The sequence below is a fragment of the Geotrypetes seraphini genome, chromosome 2 (assembly GCF_902459505.1).
Source record: "Geotrypetes seraphini chromosome 2, aGeoSer1.1, whole genome shotgun sequence".
In the NCBI taxonomy this organism is placed as follows: domain Eukaryota; kingdom Metazoa; phylum Chordata; class Amphibia; order Gymnophiona; family Dermophiidae; genus Geotrypetes; species Geotrypetes seraphini.
The window spans coordinates 277,386,458-277,402,412 of NC_047085.1; the positions used below are offsets into that span (position 1 = coordinate 277,386,458).

At 48.9% G+C, this 15,955-nt stretch overlaps 1 protein-coding gene across 4 annotated transcripts in view; it reads right to left on the minus strand.

Moving 5' to 3' along the window:
- Positions 1–15,955, minus strand: part of MTRR (5-methyltetrahydrofolate-homocysteine methyltransferase reductase) — a 221,547-nt gene that overhangs the window by 153,620 nt on the left and 51,972 nt on the right. For all 4 annotated transcript variants that reach the window (XM_033929722.1, XM_033929724.1, XM_033929721.1 and 1 more), the window contains one exon: positions 4,322–4,691. In XM_033929722.1, the coding sequence (XP_033785613.1) occupies positions 4,322–4,691 (370 nt within the window). The remainder of the gene's footprint in view (positions 1–4,321; positions 4,692–15,955) is intronic.

Sequence of the window (15,955 nt, forward strand, 5' to 3'; positions counted from 1 at the left end):
CTGGCGACCCCCACGACCCCCCCACCCCCCTTCCCCGTACCTTTAGTAGTTGGCCGGACAGACGGGAGCCAAACCCGCCTGTCCGGCAGGCAGCCAACGAAGGAATGAGGCCGGATTGGCCCATCCATCCTAAAGCTCCGCCTACTGGTGGGGCCTAAGGCGCGTGGGCCAATCAGAATAGGCCCTGGAGCCTTAGGTCCCACCTGGGGGCGCGGCCTGAGGCACATGGTCGGGTTGGGCCCATGTGCCTCAGGCCGCGCCCCCAGGTGGGACCTAAGGCTCCAGGGCCTATTCTGATTGGCCCACGCGCCTTAGGCCCCACCAGTAGGCGGAGCTTTAGGATGGATGGGCCAATCCGGCCTCATTCCTTCGTTGGCTGCCTGCCGGACAGGCGGGTTTGGCTCCCGTCTGTCCGGCCAACTACTAAAGGTACGGGGAAGGGGGGTGGGGGGGTCGTGGGGGTCGCCAGGGGGATCGCGGGTCGGCTGGGGGGCGGTCGGAGGTTCTTGGGGGGGAGGGGGGTTTGCGTCGAGGGCAGGAGGGCCTGGGATCCCTCCTGCCCGTAATGTAGTGCGGGGTGGGGTTAGGGGGTCGCCGTGGCCAGGAGGGTTTGGGCTCCCTTCTGGCCCAACTACCAAAGGTACGGGGAAGGGGGGTGGGGGGGGTCGTGGGGGTCGCCAGGGGGATCGCGGGTCGGCTGGGAGGCGGTCGGAGGTTCTTGGGGGGGAGGGGGGTTTGCGTCGAGGGCAGGAGGGCCTGGGATCCCTCCTGCCCGTAATGTAGTGCGGTGTGGGGTTAGGGGGTCGCCGTGGCCAGGAGGGTTTGGGCTCCCTTCTGGCCCGATATTGTCGGGAAGTCGGCGGTGTTGTCGGGAAGTCGGGAAGTCGGCGGTGTAAGGGGGGTGGGGGGGTCGTGGGGGTCGCCAGGGGGATCGCGGGTCGGCTGGGGGGCGGTCGGAGGTTCTTGGGGGGGAGGGGGGTTTGCGTCGAGGGCAGGAGGGCCTGGGATCCCTCCTGCCCGTAATGTAGTGCGGGGTGGGGTTAGGGGGTCGCCGTGGCCAGGAGGATTTGGGCTCCCTCCTGGCCCGATATTGTTGGGGAGTCGGCGGTCCTTCGGGGGGGGGGAGGGATGTATCGGACGTCGGGGGGGGGCATCAGGCTTTCAGGATGGGGACAGACCTTCAAGGGGGGACAGTGCACGGAAGTCAGGGGGGGTGAACGGAGAGTCGGGACAGCGCACGGAAAGTCAGGGCGGGCGAAAGGAGCGTCGGGCAGCATGCGCGGTATACCCGTGAGCGCGGTATATCAAAGTTTTTGTGCAAATCATCGTGATTTCTGCGCGCTATATTCGTGTGCGCGTTTTATACGGGTGCGTGTTATTTGCGTGAAAATACGGTAGTTGCCTGTGTGGAACTCTGTCAAAGGCTTTGCTAAAATCTAAATACACCACATCAAGCGCCCAGACAAAGAAATTGATCAGATTTGTCTGACAAGACCTGCCTCAGGTTCTGTAATCCACTACAAGCACATTTTAAAAGGAAAACTCCAAGTTGGTTACCGTATTTTCACGCAAATAACACGCACCCGTATAAAACGCGCACACGTATATAGCGCGCAGAAACCACGATGATAAGCACAAAAACTTTGGTATAACGCGCTCACGATTATACCGCGCATGCTGCCCGACTCTCCGTTCACCCCCCTGACTTCCGTGCACTGCCCCGCCTCTCCGTGCGCTGTCCCGACTCTCCGTTCACCCCCCCTGACTTCCGTGCACTGCCCCGCCTCTCCGTGCGCTGTCCCGACTCTCCGTTCACCCCCCCCCTGACTTCCATGCACTGCCCTGACTTTCCGTGCGCTGTCCCGACTCTCCGTTCACCCCCCCTGACTTCCGTGCACTGCCCCGCCTCTCCGTGCGCTGTCACGACTCTCCGTTCACCCCCCCCCCCGACGTCCGATTCATCCCCCCCCCCGGCAGGACCATTCGCACCCCCACCCCGAAGGACCGCCGACTCCCCGACAATATCGGGCCAGGAGGGAGCCCAAACCCTCCTGGCCACGGCGACCCCCTCCCCCCCCCCCGCACGCCATTACGGGCAGGAGGGATCCCAGGCCCTCCTGCCCTCGACGCAAACCCCCCCCCCCCCCCCAACGACCGCCCCCCCCAAGACCCTCCGACCGCTCCCCCAGCCGACCCGCGACCCCCCCTGGCGACCCCCACGACCCCCCACCCCCCTTCCCCGTACCTTTGGTAGTTGGGCCAGAAGGGAGCCCAAACCCTCCTGGCCACGGCGACCCCCTAACCCCACCCCGCACTACATTACGGGCAGGAGGGATCCCAGGTCCTCCTGCCCTCGACGCAAACCCCCCTCCCCCCCAACGACCGCCCCCCCCAAGAACCTCCGACCGCTCCCCCAGCCGACCCGCGACCCCCCTGGCGACCCCCACGACCCCCCCACCCCCCCTTCCCCGTACCTTTGGTAGTTGGCCGGACAGACGGGAGCCAAACCCGCCTGTCCGGCAGGCAGCCAACGAAGGAATGAGGCCGGATTGGCCCATCCGTCCTAAAGCTCCGCCTACTGGTGGGGCCTAAGGCGCGTGGGCCAATCAGAATAGGCCCTGGAGCCTTAGGTCCCACCTGGGGGCGCGGCCTGAGGCACATGGGCCCAACCCGACCATGTGCCTCAGGCCGCGCCCCCAGGTGGGACCTAAGGCTCCAGGGCCTATTCTGATTGGCCCACGCGCCTTAGGCCCCACCAGTAGGCGGAGCTTTAGGACGGATGGGCCAATCCGGCCTCATTCCTTCGTTGGCTGCCTGCCGGACAGGCGGGTTTGGCTCCCGTCTGTCCGGCCAACTTCCAAAGGTACGGGGAAGGGGGGTGGGGGGGTCGTGGGGGTCGGCCAGGGGGGTCGCGGGTCGGCTGGGGGGGCGGTCGGAGGTTCTTGGGGGGGGGACGGTCGTTGGGGGGGAGGGGGGTTTGCGTCGAGGGCAGGAGGGCCTGGGATCCCTCCTGCCCGTAATGTAGTGCGGGGTGGGGTTAGGGGGTCGCCGTGGCCAGGAGGGTTTGGGCTCCCTTCTGGCCCGATATTGTCGGGAAGTCGGCGGTCCTTCGGGGTGGGGGTGCGAGTGGTCCTGCCGGGGGGGGGGGATGTATCGGACGTCGGGGAGTCGGCCGGGCAAGAGGGCTTGGGCTCCCTCTTGCTCCGATCGTGGATGCGGGTGCGGGTGGGAGCGCGTGCGAGTGGTCGTTCGGGGTGGGGGTGCGAGTGGTCCTGCTGGGGGGGTGAATCGGGCGTCGGGCGGGGTGGGAACTATGTTTGAAAACTTTCGTATACCGCGCTCACGCATATAACGCGCGAGGGGTATGCGCGGTAGGTAAAAACGCGTATAACGCGCGCGTTATATGCGTGAAAATACGGTACTCTTTCAAATTCTAGCTGGCACCTACTTTTAATGTGTCCACAGAAAGTCCACTTAGACTTTATCCCATGACCTCCAAATCCACTTTTTAGTATTCAGGCAATGGTGTGGGTACTTTTACTTGCATAGGGGTAGAAGGGGGAGAGATTAGGGATGGAACTAGGAATGAGCTTCACTACCAGGGAAGCCGTCCCTGAACCACCAAAAATGTTAGTGCAGGCAGGCTAGGTAGGTATCCTGAAATAAAGCATTGTCCTCCCAGCTTCAGACCTCTGACTCACTCAGGCAGAGCTGCCCCAGGAACTTGGGGACCTCTGTAGCACTGATAAGCCTCTAAAAATAAGACCAAAAAGCCCAAAAATAACAAATCAAGCAGAGCAGAGCAGAAAGACACCTTCATCTTGCGTGTGAGAAACTGAGGAGCAGAACATAGTGCAGAGATAAAGGAGGCGGAGCCAACAAATATAGATGACACCTTCTACACAAACTCACAAGTAGAGGTGAATAACCCACTAGTTCAAGGCTCATATGCCTTTGGCACTAGAAGGACTGTTACATGTAATAAAAGCACTAAAAATTGCAAAAATAAAGCATAAAAGCAAACTTTTTCCAGAGCATATCAGAAAATATGTCTTCACTGAAAAGACTACTCTTGAAGGTGATAAGAATCAAAGGCACATGGGATAGGCATACAGGATCCCCTAGTTGTGAAGAAATGAAAATAAGTAGATTTAGTCCAGGACTGAAACTACATGGGTAAACTAGATAGGCTTTATGGTCTTTATTTGCCATCTTTTTTTTTATGTTCCACCATATCCCAAAATGGCAAATTGTCACTGAATAAAATATTTTCACCACAGCAACATTAAATTAATTCATCTCTTCCCCAATAATTTCTTACCTGGTCAGTGGTCTCCTGAAACTGGACATCTAAGTAAGCTGGTAGAAGACTTGGGATGTTGAGGGTCGACTGTGAAAGCGGAGGGACTGACTGAGTAAGTGAAGGCTCAGAAAGCTCATGCCATGCCCTGGTATTGGCATCAATTACATTTTGTGGTAAAATGTGCCCAATCTGTGCAGAAGATTCTAGTATTAAGAACTGCATCTGCGAGTCCAGACTCTCTTTTCCTGATGCACTCTGGTCAGTAAGGACACCGCTGGAAATGATTCTGAAACTATCCTGAGTATCCTCCTTTTCTGTCCTGGACAGTAATTCTTTTTTGAGGACAACCCATAACTCTTCAATCCATGGGTCAACAACCAGCTCCAGACTGAAATAAGGAGAGAAATTAAACTTTTAAACTCTATCAACAAACTCTCCACATAAAAGAAAAAAATATTTATTGGGACACAAAAAAACCCTCACTGAAATGCAATTAAAAAAAAAAAAAAAAAAAAATCAATATTCAAATTATATGGTTGGTATTCCATTTATACACTGACCCCAGCCTTTGAAGTTATACCCAAATATTTTGTGCCAGCTGTTATCCAGATATTGGCACTGAATATCCAGGTATAACAGAAAGAGCCATGATTATCTGGATAACAATAATATACAGTGGTACCTTGGTTTACGAGCATAATTCGTTCCAGAAGCATGCTTGTAAACCAAAATACTCGTATATCAAAGCGAGTTTCCCCATAGGAAATAATGGAAGCTCGCTTTGATATGTTCCCCCCCCCCCGAGGCCAGCGGCGCTGCTCCCCCCCCAAGAACCGGCATTGCTCCCCCCGCTCTGAAGGCACCCCCTGCGTGATCCGCCATCCCCCCGCTCGTTTGCCCCCCCCGTAATCCGGCGACCCCCCCCCCCCCCCGAAGGCCTTGAGCATGCACAGATGCTCAAGGCTCAGTTTGAAGGAGGCAGATCTTCGGGTACCGGCATGTCCTGTGCGTTGGTGCCAGTGCCAAACAGGGGTAAGAAATGTGATCGGGTGGGTGGGTGGATGCCTGGGGGATGCCGGATCGCGGCGGGGAGGGGGTGCGACGCGAGCAGAGGGTGCCGGATTGCGGGGGGGGGCGCTTGTAAATCGAGGCACGTTCTGTTTCCGAGGCGCCGATTTTGCTCGTCTTGCAAAACACTCGCAAACCGGTGCACTCACAAACCGAGGTACCACTGTACTGTACAGTACCATCACCAGAATAGCCATCCAGATAACTTAAGACAGCTTTTTTCATGAGACAATATCCCAAACTCTCCAAGAATCCAGCCTGTATGTTTATATACATCTGTACTTCCATTTGAAATGAACTACCAGTTGAGATTAGATCTACTTTTTCGCTTTATGTCTTTAGAAAATATCTGAAGACTTTTTCTTTTTCAAAAAATTGTTACATAAGTAATTCTATTTGAAGAAACTATTACAACCTCTTATTGCCTCTGTTGTCTGGAGGATGATCCAGTATATAAACCAAAAGATTGGATTGGATTGTAGTGGCAAGAAAGCCCATCTTGAATACTTTTAGAAGTATGCAAAAGAACGATTACGACTGTAGCCCCTGTGACAAATTGTTTTGTGGTTTGACAAAATTGAAACAGGACCTTCAAAACCTGAAAGCAAAGCATAATGTTTGGTACAAACCTAACTCAACACATCTTTGAAAGTATACCATACCTATTTTGAAGCAAACTGGTAGCAGTATTATACTTTGGGGAAATTTTTCATTGGCAGGGCCTACGGCAGTTGTCAGAATAGAAGGGACAATACATGGAGCACAAATATGATGATAGTGCTTTGAGGATGGTGTGTTGGGCTCCTAGAATTTTACCTGTTCTTAAGCTCTTTTTTTTGTATTTTCATTTTTGATGAAATTTTTCAGAATAAACAATATATGCAAGTAGCCATTTCATAACAGTCCAGTCACGTAAAAAAACAAACCCAAAACTCTATACAAACTTCAACAATAATATCCTTAAAAAACAAAGCCAATACAGTATCCCTACCACCTCTATACCCTCCCTCCCCTCCTCCATTTCTCAATGTGGTTTTAAGATGCATCTCCCTACACTCCTTTATTTAACCTTACAGCTGTTAAGGTTTCTAGAACACTATAAACCAACTATAAACAAAATGCAGGCGTCAACAACAAATTATTGGAATATGCAGCTCAAACTCATATGCTGAGTACCAAATAACCCAAATAACAATGCCACTGAAGTGTGTGTGGGGGGGGAGGTGGATTGGGACTTGTATACCGCCCTTTTCTAGTTTTTACAACCACACTCAAAACGGTTTACATACAGGTACTTCAAGCATTTTCCCTATCTGTCCCAGTGGGCTCACAGTGTATCTAATGTGCCTGGGGCAGTGGAGCATTAAGTGACTTGCCCAGGGTCACAAGGAGCAGCGTGGGATTTACAAGTGGGAAGGAAAAAGCCTCAAAGCCCTAACATCTCCCTACTTAATCAGATAGATGGCAGCAGTTTCTCGTTGACCTGTTGGCTTTGGCAATACAAAAAAATGTTTTCCGTTATAAGAACATAAGAACATAAGAACATAAGAAGTTGCCTCCGCTGAGGCAGACCATAGGTCCATCCTGCTCAGCGGTCCGCTCCCGCGGCGGCCCATCAGTCCCATTGACTGAGCAATGGTCTATACCTATCTATACCCCCCAATCCCTTTTTCTTCTAGGAATCTATCCAAACCTTCTTTGAAACCATTTAGTGTTTTCTTGTCTACAACAGCCTCTGGGAGCGCGTTCCATGTATCTACCACCCTCTGAGTGAAAAAGTACTTCCTAGCGTTTGTTCTAAACCTGTCCCCTTTCAATTTCCCCCAATGCCCCCTTGTGCTTGTGGTGCCCCTTAATTTGAAAAATCTGTCCCTGTCTACTTTTTCTATGCCCTTCAGGATCTTGAAGGTTTCTATCATGTCTCCTCTAAGTCTTCGCTTCTCCAGGGAGAAAAGTCCCAACTGCTTCAATCTGTCGGTATATGGGAGATTTTCCATTCCCCTTATCAGTTTGGTTGCTCTTCTTTGTACTCCCTCAAGTACCGCCATGTCTTTCTTGAGGTACGGCGACCAGTACTGGACACAGTACTCCAGATGCGGCCGTACCATTGCACGATACAGCGGCATGATAACTTCCTTCGTCCTGGTTGTAATACCCTTCTTAATGATACCCAGCATTCTGTTTGCTTTCCTAGAGGCTGTGGCGCATTGCGCCGATGCCTTCAGTGTTGCGTCTACCATCACTCCCAGGTCTCTCTCCAGGTTACTAACCCCTAGTGGTGTTCCCCCCATTTTGTATGTGAACATCGGGTTCTTTTTCCCCACGTGCATGACCTTGCATTTCCCCACGTTGAAGCTCATCTGCCATTTTTCGGCCCACTTTTCCAGCTGCGTTAGATCCTTTTGGAGATCCTCGCAGTCTTCCTTGGTTTGAGCCCTGCTGTATAGTTTGGTGTCATCTGCAAATTTAATGACTTCACACTTAGTTCCCGCCTCTAGGTCATTTATGTAGATATTGAACAAGAGCGGTCCCAGCACCGACCCCTGCGGAACTCCGCTCGTGACCCCTTTCCAGTCTGAGTAGTGGCCCTTTACGCCAACCCTCTGCTTCCTGTTTGACAGCCAGTTTTTGATCCATCGGTGGACCTCCCCTTGTACCCCGTGGTTCCATATCTTTTTAAGCAGTCTCTCGTGTGGCACCTTGTCGAAGGCTTTTTGGAAGTCAAGGTAAATGATGTCTATAGATTCCCCTTTATCCACCTGGCTGTTCACGCCCTCAAAGAAGTACAATAAGTTTGTGAGGCATGACCTACCCTTACAGAAGCCATGTTGACTTGGTTTTAGCTGCCCATTTTTTTCGATGTGCTCACAGATGCCGTCTTTAATCAGTGCCTCCATCATCTTTCCCGGGACTGAGGTCAGGCTCACCGGCCTGTAGTTTCCCGGGTCCCCCCTTGCGCCCTTTTTGAAGATGGGCGTGACATTTGCTATTTTCCAATCCTCCGGGATCTCTCCGGTTTTTAAGGATAGGTTGCATATCTGTCGAAGTGGCTCCGCTATTACGTCTTTTAGTTCCTTGAGTACCCTTGGGTGAATGCCATCCGGACCCGGCGATTTGTCGCTCTTTAGTCTGTCAATCTGCTTGAGTACATCCTCTTGGCTTACCTCTAAATTGACCAGCTTATCCTCTTGGTCTCCTATTACGATCTCCTCGGGTTCTGGAATGTTGGTTATATTCTCCATCGTGAAGACTGACGTGAAGAACTCATTTAACCTGTCAGCTATCTCTTTCTCTTCTTTTACAACTCCCTTTCGGTCTCCATCGTCCAATGGTCCCACTTCTTCTCTCGCCGGTTGCTTCCCCTTCACGTATCTGAAGAACGACTTGAAGTTTGTTGCTTCCTTTGCCAGTCTCTCTTCGTATTCTCTTTTTGCTTTTCTAATCACTCGGTGACACTCTTTCTGGTGTTCTTTGTGCCTTTTTTGGTTCTCCTCTGTTTGATCTTTTTTCCATTTTCTGAACGATGCTTTCTTGTCGCTTATCGCCTTCTTCACTGCACTTGTTATCCACACTGGGTTTTTTGTTCTATTTTTTTTGCACCCTTTTCTGAACTTGGGGATGCATATGCTTTGTGCTTCGTGCACAGTCTCCTTGAGTAAGGTCCAGGCTTTTTCTACGGATTCCGTCTTCCCTATGTTGCCTTTGAGCTTCTTTCCCACCATTTTTCTCATGGCATCATAATTTCCTTTTTTGAAGTTGAGTGCCGTCGTTGTGGTTCTTTTCCCCTTTGATGATCCAATTTCAAGCTTGCACTGGATCATGTTGTGATCGCTGTTACCTAGTGGGGGTAATACCGCCACCTCCTTTGCTGGCCCCCCTAGTCCGTTAAAGATTAGGTCAAGAGTGGCATCGCCCCGTGTTGGTTCCGTGACCAGCTGCTCCATGAAACAGTCCCTCGTGACTTCTATGAATTTTATCTCTCTTGCGCAGTTTGAGTGCCCAATACTCCAGTCTATCCCAGGATGGTTGAAGTCCCCCATCACCACCACATTTCCGCTTCTGCATACCTGTTTCAGTTCAGCCTCCATCTCCTGGTCGATTTCTTCCGGTTGTCCAGGTGGGCGGTAGTACAGACCCAGTTTAATGTCTGCTCCTGCTCCTCCCTGTAGCTTAACCCATAGTGATTCCAGGCCATCCGCCCGTACTGTTGTTTCCGTCCTGGCTGATGGTATGGAGTCTTTTATGTACAGCGCTATTCCTCCACCCTTTTTATGTGTCCTGTCTCTCCTGTATAGTTTGTACCCTGGTATGGCCACATCCCATTGATTGTCCTCGGTCCACCACGTTTCTGTGACTCCAATTATGTCTAGGTCCTTATTGCTGGCTGTGATTTCCAGTTCTCCCATTTTGGCCCTCAGGCTCCTAGCATTTGTGTATAGGCAGTTTAAGACCCAGTTTTTTGTCCTCTCTCTTTGTTTCCCTTGTGCTTTGGTATTCCTGCAGTTTCCCTCATGGTTTGCCAGCCCCTGAGCTTCGTCCTCCTCCTGTTGTGTGTGTGTGACGTCCTCTGCCTGTTTCCCCTGCGCCTCCTGCTCTCCTAATTCCCACTCAGTCCTGGGCTCTTTTTCACAATGACTTTGCCCCTCTGTTTCCTGTTGTTCTGTATTGGTCCCGCTTACCTGGTCCATTTGTGCCCTCGATCCCTGCAATGCGTCTTTAGGTCCTTTTTCAACCCATACACCCTCAGACCCTAGTCCTCTTTTACAATGTCCCAGTTCAGTATCTTTGTCAGGTACTGATGTCCGATGTGTCGAGGTCAGGTCGACTATCGGCTTTCCCCTTCTTCTCAGTTTAAAGCCAAGTCTATGACGTTCTGGACGTTGCGTGCCAGCATCCTCGTCCCAGCTGTGCTAAGGTGCAGTCCATCTCTTCTGTAGAGCTTGTTCTTCCCCAAGAAGGTAGTCCAGTTCTTAACAAAGTGGAAGCCCTCCTCCTCGCACCATCTCCTCAGCCAAAAGTTAATTGATTGTAGTTCGCTCTGTCTCTTTGTGTCCGCTCTCGGTACTGGCAAGATCTCTGAGAAGGCTATCTTCCTTGTCCTTAGTCTCAGTTTCCTCCCCAGGGTCCTGAACTGGTCTGTTAGTGTAGTCCTGTTGAAGTTTCTCCTGCTGATATCGTTGGTTCCGATGTGGATCACTACTGCTGTCTCCTCCGTCTCGGCTCCCTCCAGGATCCTCTCGATATTGTTGATGATGTCTTTTGTTCTTGCCCCCGGGAGACATGTTACCAGTCTGTCCTCTCTCCCTCCGGCTATGTGACTGTCTACTCCTCTCAGGATTGAGTCCCCGACCACAATAGCCGATCTCCCCTTCTTCAATTGTCTCTCTGGTCTCAGATCTGTGTCATATGTGTAGTCCGTTTGTCCGTTCTCTGGGCTCTGCTGTGTCTCCGCCCCTGGTCTCAGGTCTGTGTCATCTGCGCAGTTCGCTAGTCCTTTCTCCTGGCTCTGATGGATCTCCTCCCCCTCTGCCTGCCCAGGTCCTCCGCAAGGTCCTAGTTCCATGGTGTCTGGTGATTCCTGTCGTCCAACTGTCGGTTCCCTCCTGGTGTGTTGGTGGTCCTGTGCCTCTGCCATCTTGCAGGCCTCATCAATGAATTTCTCGAGCTCCCTAACTTGTTCTGCGATGTGGCTTTCTCTGGCGGTGTCCACGGTTGTCCAACACTGTTCTTCCAGGGTGCACAGTCCCTCCAGTTCTTGTACTCGAACCTGCAGTCTCCCGACCTCCTTCTTCAGGCTATCCAGTTCCTGACATCGATTGCAAATGTATACCTGCCTCCCGGAGGGGAGGTAGTCATACATATGGCACTCGATGCAGAAAACTGGGTAGCTCCCCTGGGTTCCTGTAGCCTCCATTCCTGTAGCCTCCGTGATTTTTATCAGCAAGTGTCCGGTGTTGCCATCGGGGCTGCAATGGCTCTATCGGTTGCCAATTTATTCATGTAGAAATTTGAGGACCCTTTTCAGGACATATGGCAATTCAGCCACGATTTATTGATGACATCTTTGTTATCTGGACCGGTTCAGAGGACACTTTGAGGACTTTTCATGACTAGCTCAACACCAGACATCCCAATCTTCAATTCAGTATCTCATTTCTTTCACATCAAGCAGCACTGTGGGGTAAAGACCTAGATCAACTGCTTTCACCCACTACTTATGAGGAATTCAGAAAACATCTAAAAACTCACCTGTTCCTAAAGTATCTAGACAACTGACCCACTCATCTTCTTTCTCCTCCATAGTGATTCCTCTGTCCTATTATCACTCAACAATGCATTTCCGGTCCTAACTCTCCTTCTTCTCCCCTCTTAACTTCAATCAATTTGTACCTCGCTTAATCTTTGTAAACCGCATAGAACTTAACTGTATTGCGGTATATAAACTGTTATTATTATTATTATTTCATCCTTACCAAATATTATTTCTGGATGTGTCAGTCACTAAGAGTGACAATGGTTTTGACACTACAGTATTTCATAAAGATGCAGACAGGAGTACTTTTCTGGACTCTAGTAACCATCCCCTGACCCTGAAGCAAAGTCTTCCCATTTCTCAGTTTTTCAGATTTCAAAGACTGTGCTCTAGTTTGACAGAATTTAAGGAGCAAAGCTGGGACTTATTTGATCGCCTTATTAATAGAAGGTACCCCTCCTCAGGTCCTGCATAAAGCTTATAAAAGAGCCAAATATCTTAACAGAGACCTATTATTTTCTAAATAGGACCATATTTTGAGAAATCCACTGTCACATGCATTTTACAGTTTTCATCCAAGACCAGAGATACACCCAACATATAAGCATTGCTTTTACATGCCAATGTAATTGAAAGAGCTTTTGAGCCCTTCAGATATTAAAGACGCAGCAACTCCTGAAGTAAGAACTGGGGGCAATTCTAAATGTCAGAAATGTAACATCTATTCTATTACTAGGGAATTGGATGGTTTCTTCACAGATCCATGTACTGGCAAAAGTTTCAAATTAGCATACTTAACATCTTGAATCACTTCTTTTGTGGTGTATGCAATAAGGTGCCCATGCTCAAAATTATACGTTGAACAAACCGGCCACAGAACACAAGAGCTGCTTTCACAATAATAGATTACAAGCTCCCATTGTTCTACACTGTATGGAAGATGATCACATTTTTGCAGATTTACATTGTTGTGTATTGGACCAAGTCCTGGATAATAGGTACAGGAGCCTTATTTTATTACAGCGGGAGCAGTTTGGATCCACGTGTTGCACTCTGAAGAATTAGATAGCCTGAATCTCCACCTAGAATAGAACCATTTTTTTTTAAATTCAGCTTTGCTTGGTCTCTTCACTATTGAAAATCTAAGAAAACCACTTTTGTTAAGTCTCTGAGCACCAAAATAGACCATCTCTGCCCCGCATCCAGGAAATTATGTCATGAGAATATCTTCAAAATGTGATCTGTTGGCATGGGTCAGCCATCTTTGTGAAGAGAGCAGACATCGTTTCAATGCTTGGAACCGCACATCCTCCCCACATCCTCTCCAGCATTTATCAGATACAGTGAAATTCATCTTAAATAATTTAACTGCAGAGAGGAGCCAGCACAAGGGGACTTTAATGTTAACTTCTTTAATACTAGCCTTCAATTCATAACCCTATTCCCCACTGCCCACCAACCCAGCCAGCAGATTAACCATTCCCCTGTTTGTCTGTCTTGTCTGTTTATATTGTAAGATCTTTTGAGCAGGGACTGCCTTCTTTGTAACTCTGTACAGCGCTAAATATGTCTGATAGTGCTAAAGAAATAATTCATAGTAATAGTAGTAGTAGCAGCCTCCAAATATTTATGTGCCATCACCAAGATGTTTTTCCATTGAGAGCATTCCACCCCAAGATCACACTCTCATGCTAGCATATAGAGAAAATTCATAAAACCTGTGGAGGTAAGTATAGCCGGTAAGCCTCACTTCGGTGCCGAGCAAAATGGTAGAAACGATTATAAAAAATAAAATTGTGGAACACTTAGACAAACATGATTTAATGAGACGGAGTCAGCATGGGTTCAGCCGAGGGAGATCTTGCCTCACAAATTTGCTTGACTTCTTTGAAGGTGTGAATAAGCATATGGATAAAGGTGAGCCGGTTGATATAGTGTACCTAGATTTACAGAAAGCTTTTGATAAAGTTCTTCACGAGAGGCTCCTGAGAAAATTAAAGAGTCATCAGATAGGTGGCAAAGTTCAGTTGTGGATTAGGAATTGGTTATTGGATAGAAAACAGAATGTAGGGTTAAATGGTCATTTTTCTTAATGGAGGAGAGTAAACAGTGGAATGCCACAGGGGTCTTTACTGGGACCAGTGCTATTTAACTTATTTATAAATGATCTGGAAATTGGAACGACGAGTGAGGTAATTAAATTTGCAGATGACACTAAACTGTTCAAAGTTGTTAAAACGCATGCGGTTTGTGAAAAATTGCAGGCGGACCTTAGGAAATTGGAAAACTGAGCATCCAAGTGGCAGATGAAATTTAATGTGGACAACTGCAAAGTGATGCACATTGGGAAGAATAACCTGATTCACAGTTACCGGATGCTAGGGTCCACCTTGGAGTTTAGCGCCCAAGAAAAGGATCTGGGTATCATTGTAGACAATATGATGAAACCTTCTGCCCAATGTGCGGCAGCAGCCAAAAAAGCAAACAGGATGCTGGGAATTATTAAAAAAGGGATGGTTAACAAGACTAAGAATGTCATAATGCCTCTGTATCGCTCCATGGTGAGACCTCATTTGGAGTATTGCATTCAATTCTGGTCTCCTTATCTCAAAAAAATATAGTGGTGCTAGAAAAGCTTCAAAGAAGAGTGACCTAGATGGTAAAGGGGATGGCACTCCTCTCGTATGCAGAAAGACTAAAATGGTTAGGGCTCTTCAGCTTGGAAAAGAACCGGCTGAGGGGAGATATGATTGAAGTCTACAAAATCCTGAGTGAAGTAGAATGGGTACAAGTGGATCGTTTATTCTGTCCATCAAAAATTACAAAAACTAGGGGGACACTCGATGAAGTTACATGGAAATACTTTTAAAACCAATAGGAGAAAAGTTTTTTTCACTCATAGAATAGTTAAGCTCTGGAACACGTTGCCAGAAGATGTGGTAAGAGTGGATAGCGCAGCTGGTTTTAAGAAAGATTTGGACAAGTTCCTGGAGGAAAAGTCCATAGTCTATTTTTAAGAAAGACATGGGGGAAGCCACTTCTTGCCTTGTATTGGTAGCATGGAATATTGCTACATCTTGGGTTTTGGCCAGGTACTAGTGACCTGGATTGGCCACCGTGAGAACGCGCTACTGGGTTTGATGGACCATTGGTCTGACCTAGTAAGGCTATTCTTATGTTCTTACTGAAGAAATGAGGCCTTTAGCCCTAGGGTGTAGTAACCACAGTTTCTCCCACTTACACAGTGGCTTACTCCATGCTGTAGTCCAAGTGTTTTGAGTCAAAAATTGTTGTATTCTTAAGTAATTAAAGAACTGATTTCTATCTGTATTTGTGAAAAGGATTTAATATAGCTCTGATTCATTAGGTGATAACAAAAATTAATATTATAAGTGTCCCAGCCCACTTTCCTGCCTGGTCCCTTGTCTCCCCAATATGCCATTTCCCAAATGAAAGGAGTGAGCTTCGGTTTAAATTCCCCCTGAGTTCTCCCATCTCAATCTCCCACTTTCTACCAAGTAGCCAGAACATGGGCCCCTTTTACAAAGCCATGGTAGTGATTTTTCCATGGTAAATGCACCAAAACCATAGGAACTGAATGGGCTTCGGTGCATTTGCTGCGGGAGAATCACTCTCTCCTAGCCCGAGTTAAACACCTCAGTTTAACCTGACCACATACACTTTTTCCACAGTTTAACCTGACTACACACACTTTTTCCAGTAGCACATAACATTTCAAACCTATCCCTAACTGCCAGTTCCAAATGTGGCAGATTTGGGCAGCTTCATAATAGGCCTTCAAATGAGGAACTCCCAAGCATTCCTCCATCTTGTGTATGCAGAAAATATAAAATGTCAGACAGGTGGCGTTTTCCTTTCCAGATGATATTTTGTTGTCATTCTTTTAAAATATGATTTGGTACATGAACAAGGAGAGTTTGAAAGAACTATTATATCTGGGTAAGTGTCATCATGTGACCGGGCCAAGCAGTATACCCATCAAATATGCACCCCCAGGCACCTAAGTTCTCTGTAAAAACAACACACAACAGGATTAAATACCCATTTCATTCATTCTCTTAAAATCCATGACCAGGGGTCTTCCCAACCCTCCTGGTTATTCCCCGAGGTTCTCCTTGGACTTCTTGTTCTTCCCGGGTCCTCCTTGGACTCCGTCCATCCAGGTCTCTCCTGAATCCTTCCTCTGAACCTAAACCCCTCCAGATCTTCAGCAGCTTCCTATGCCATTACCGGACACTACGCTGGTTGCCACCGTCCCAGCAGGTCCCTCTGCCAGATGCTCCTTAGATCCTGGCCAATGCTCTCAGGGT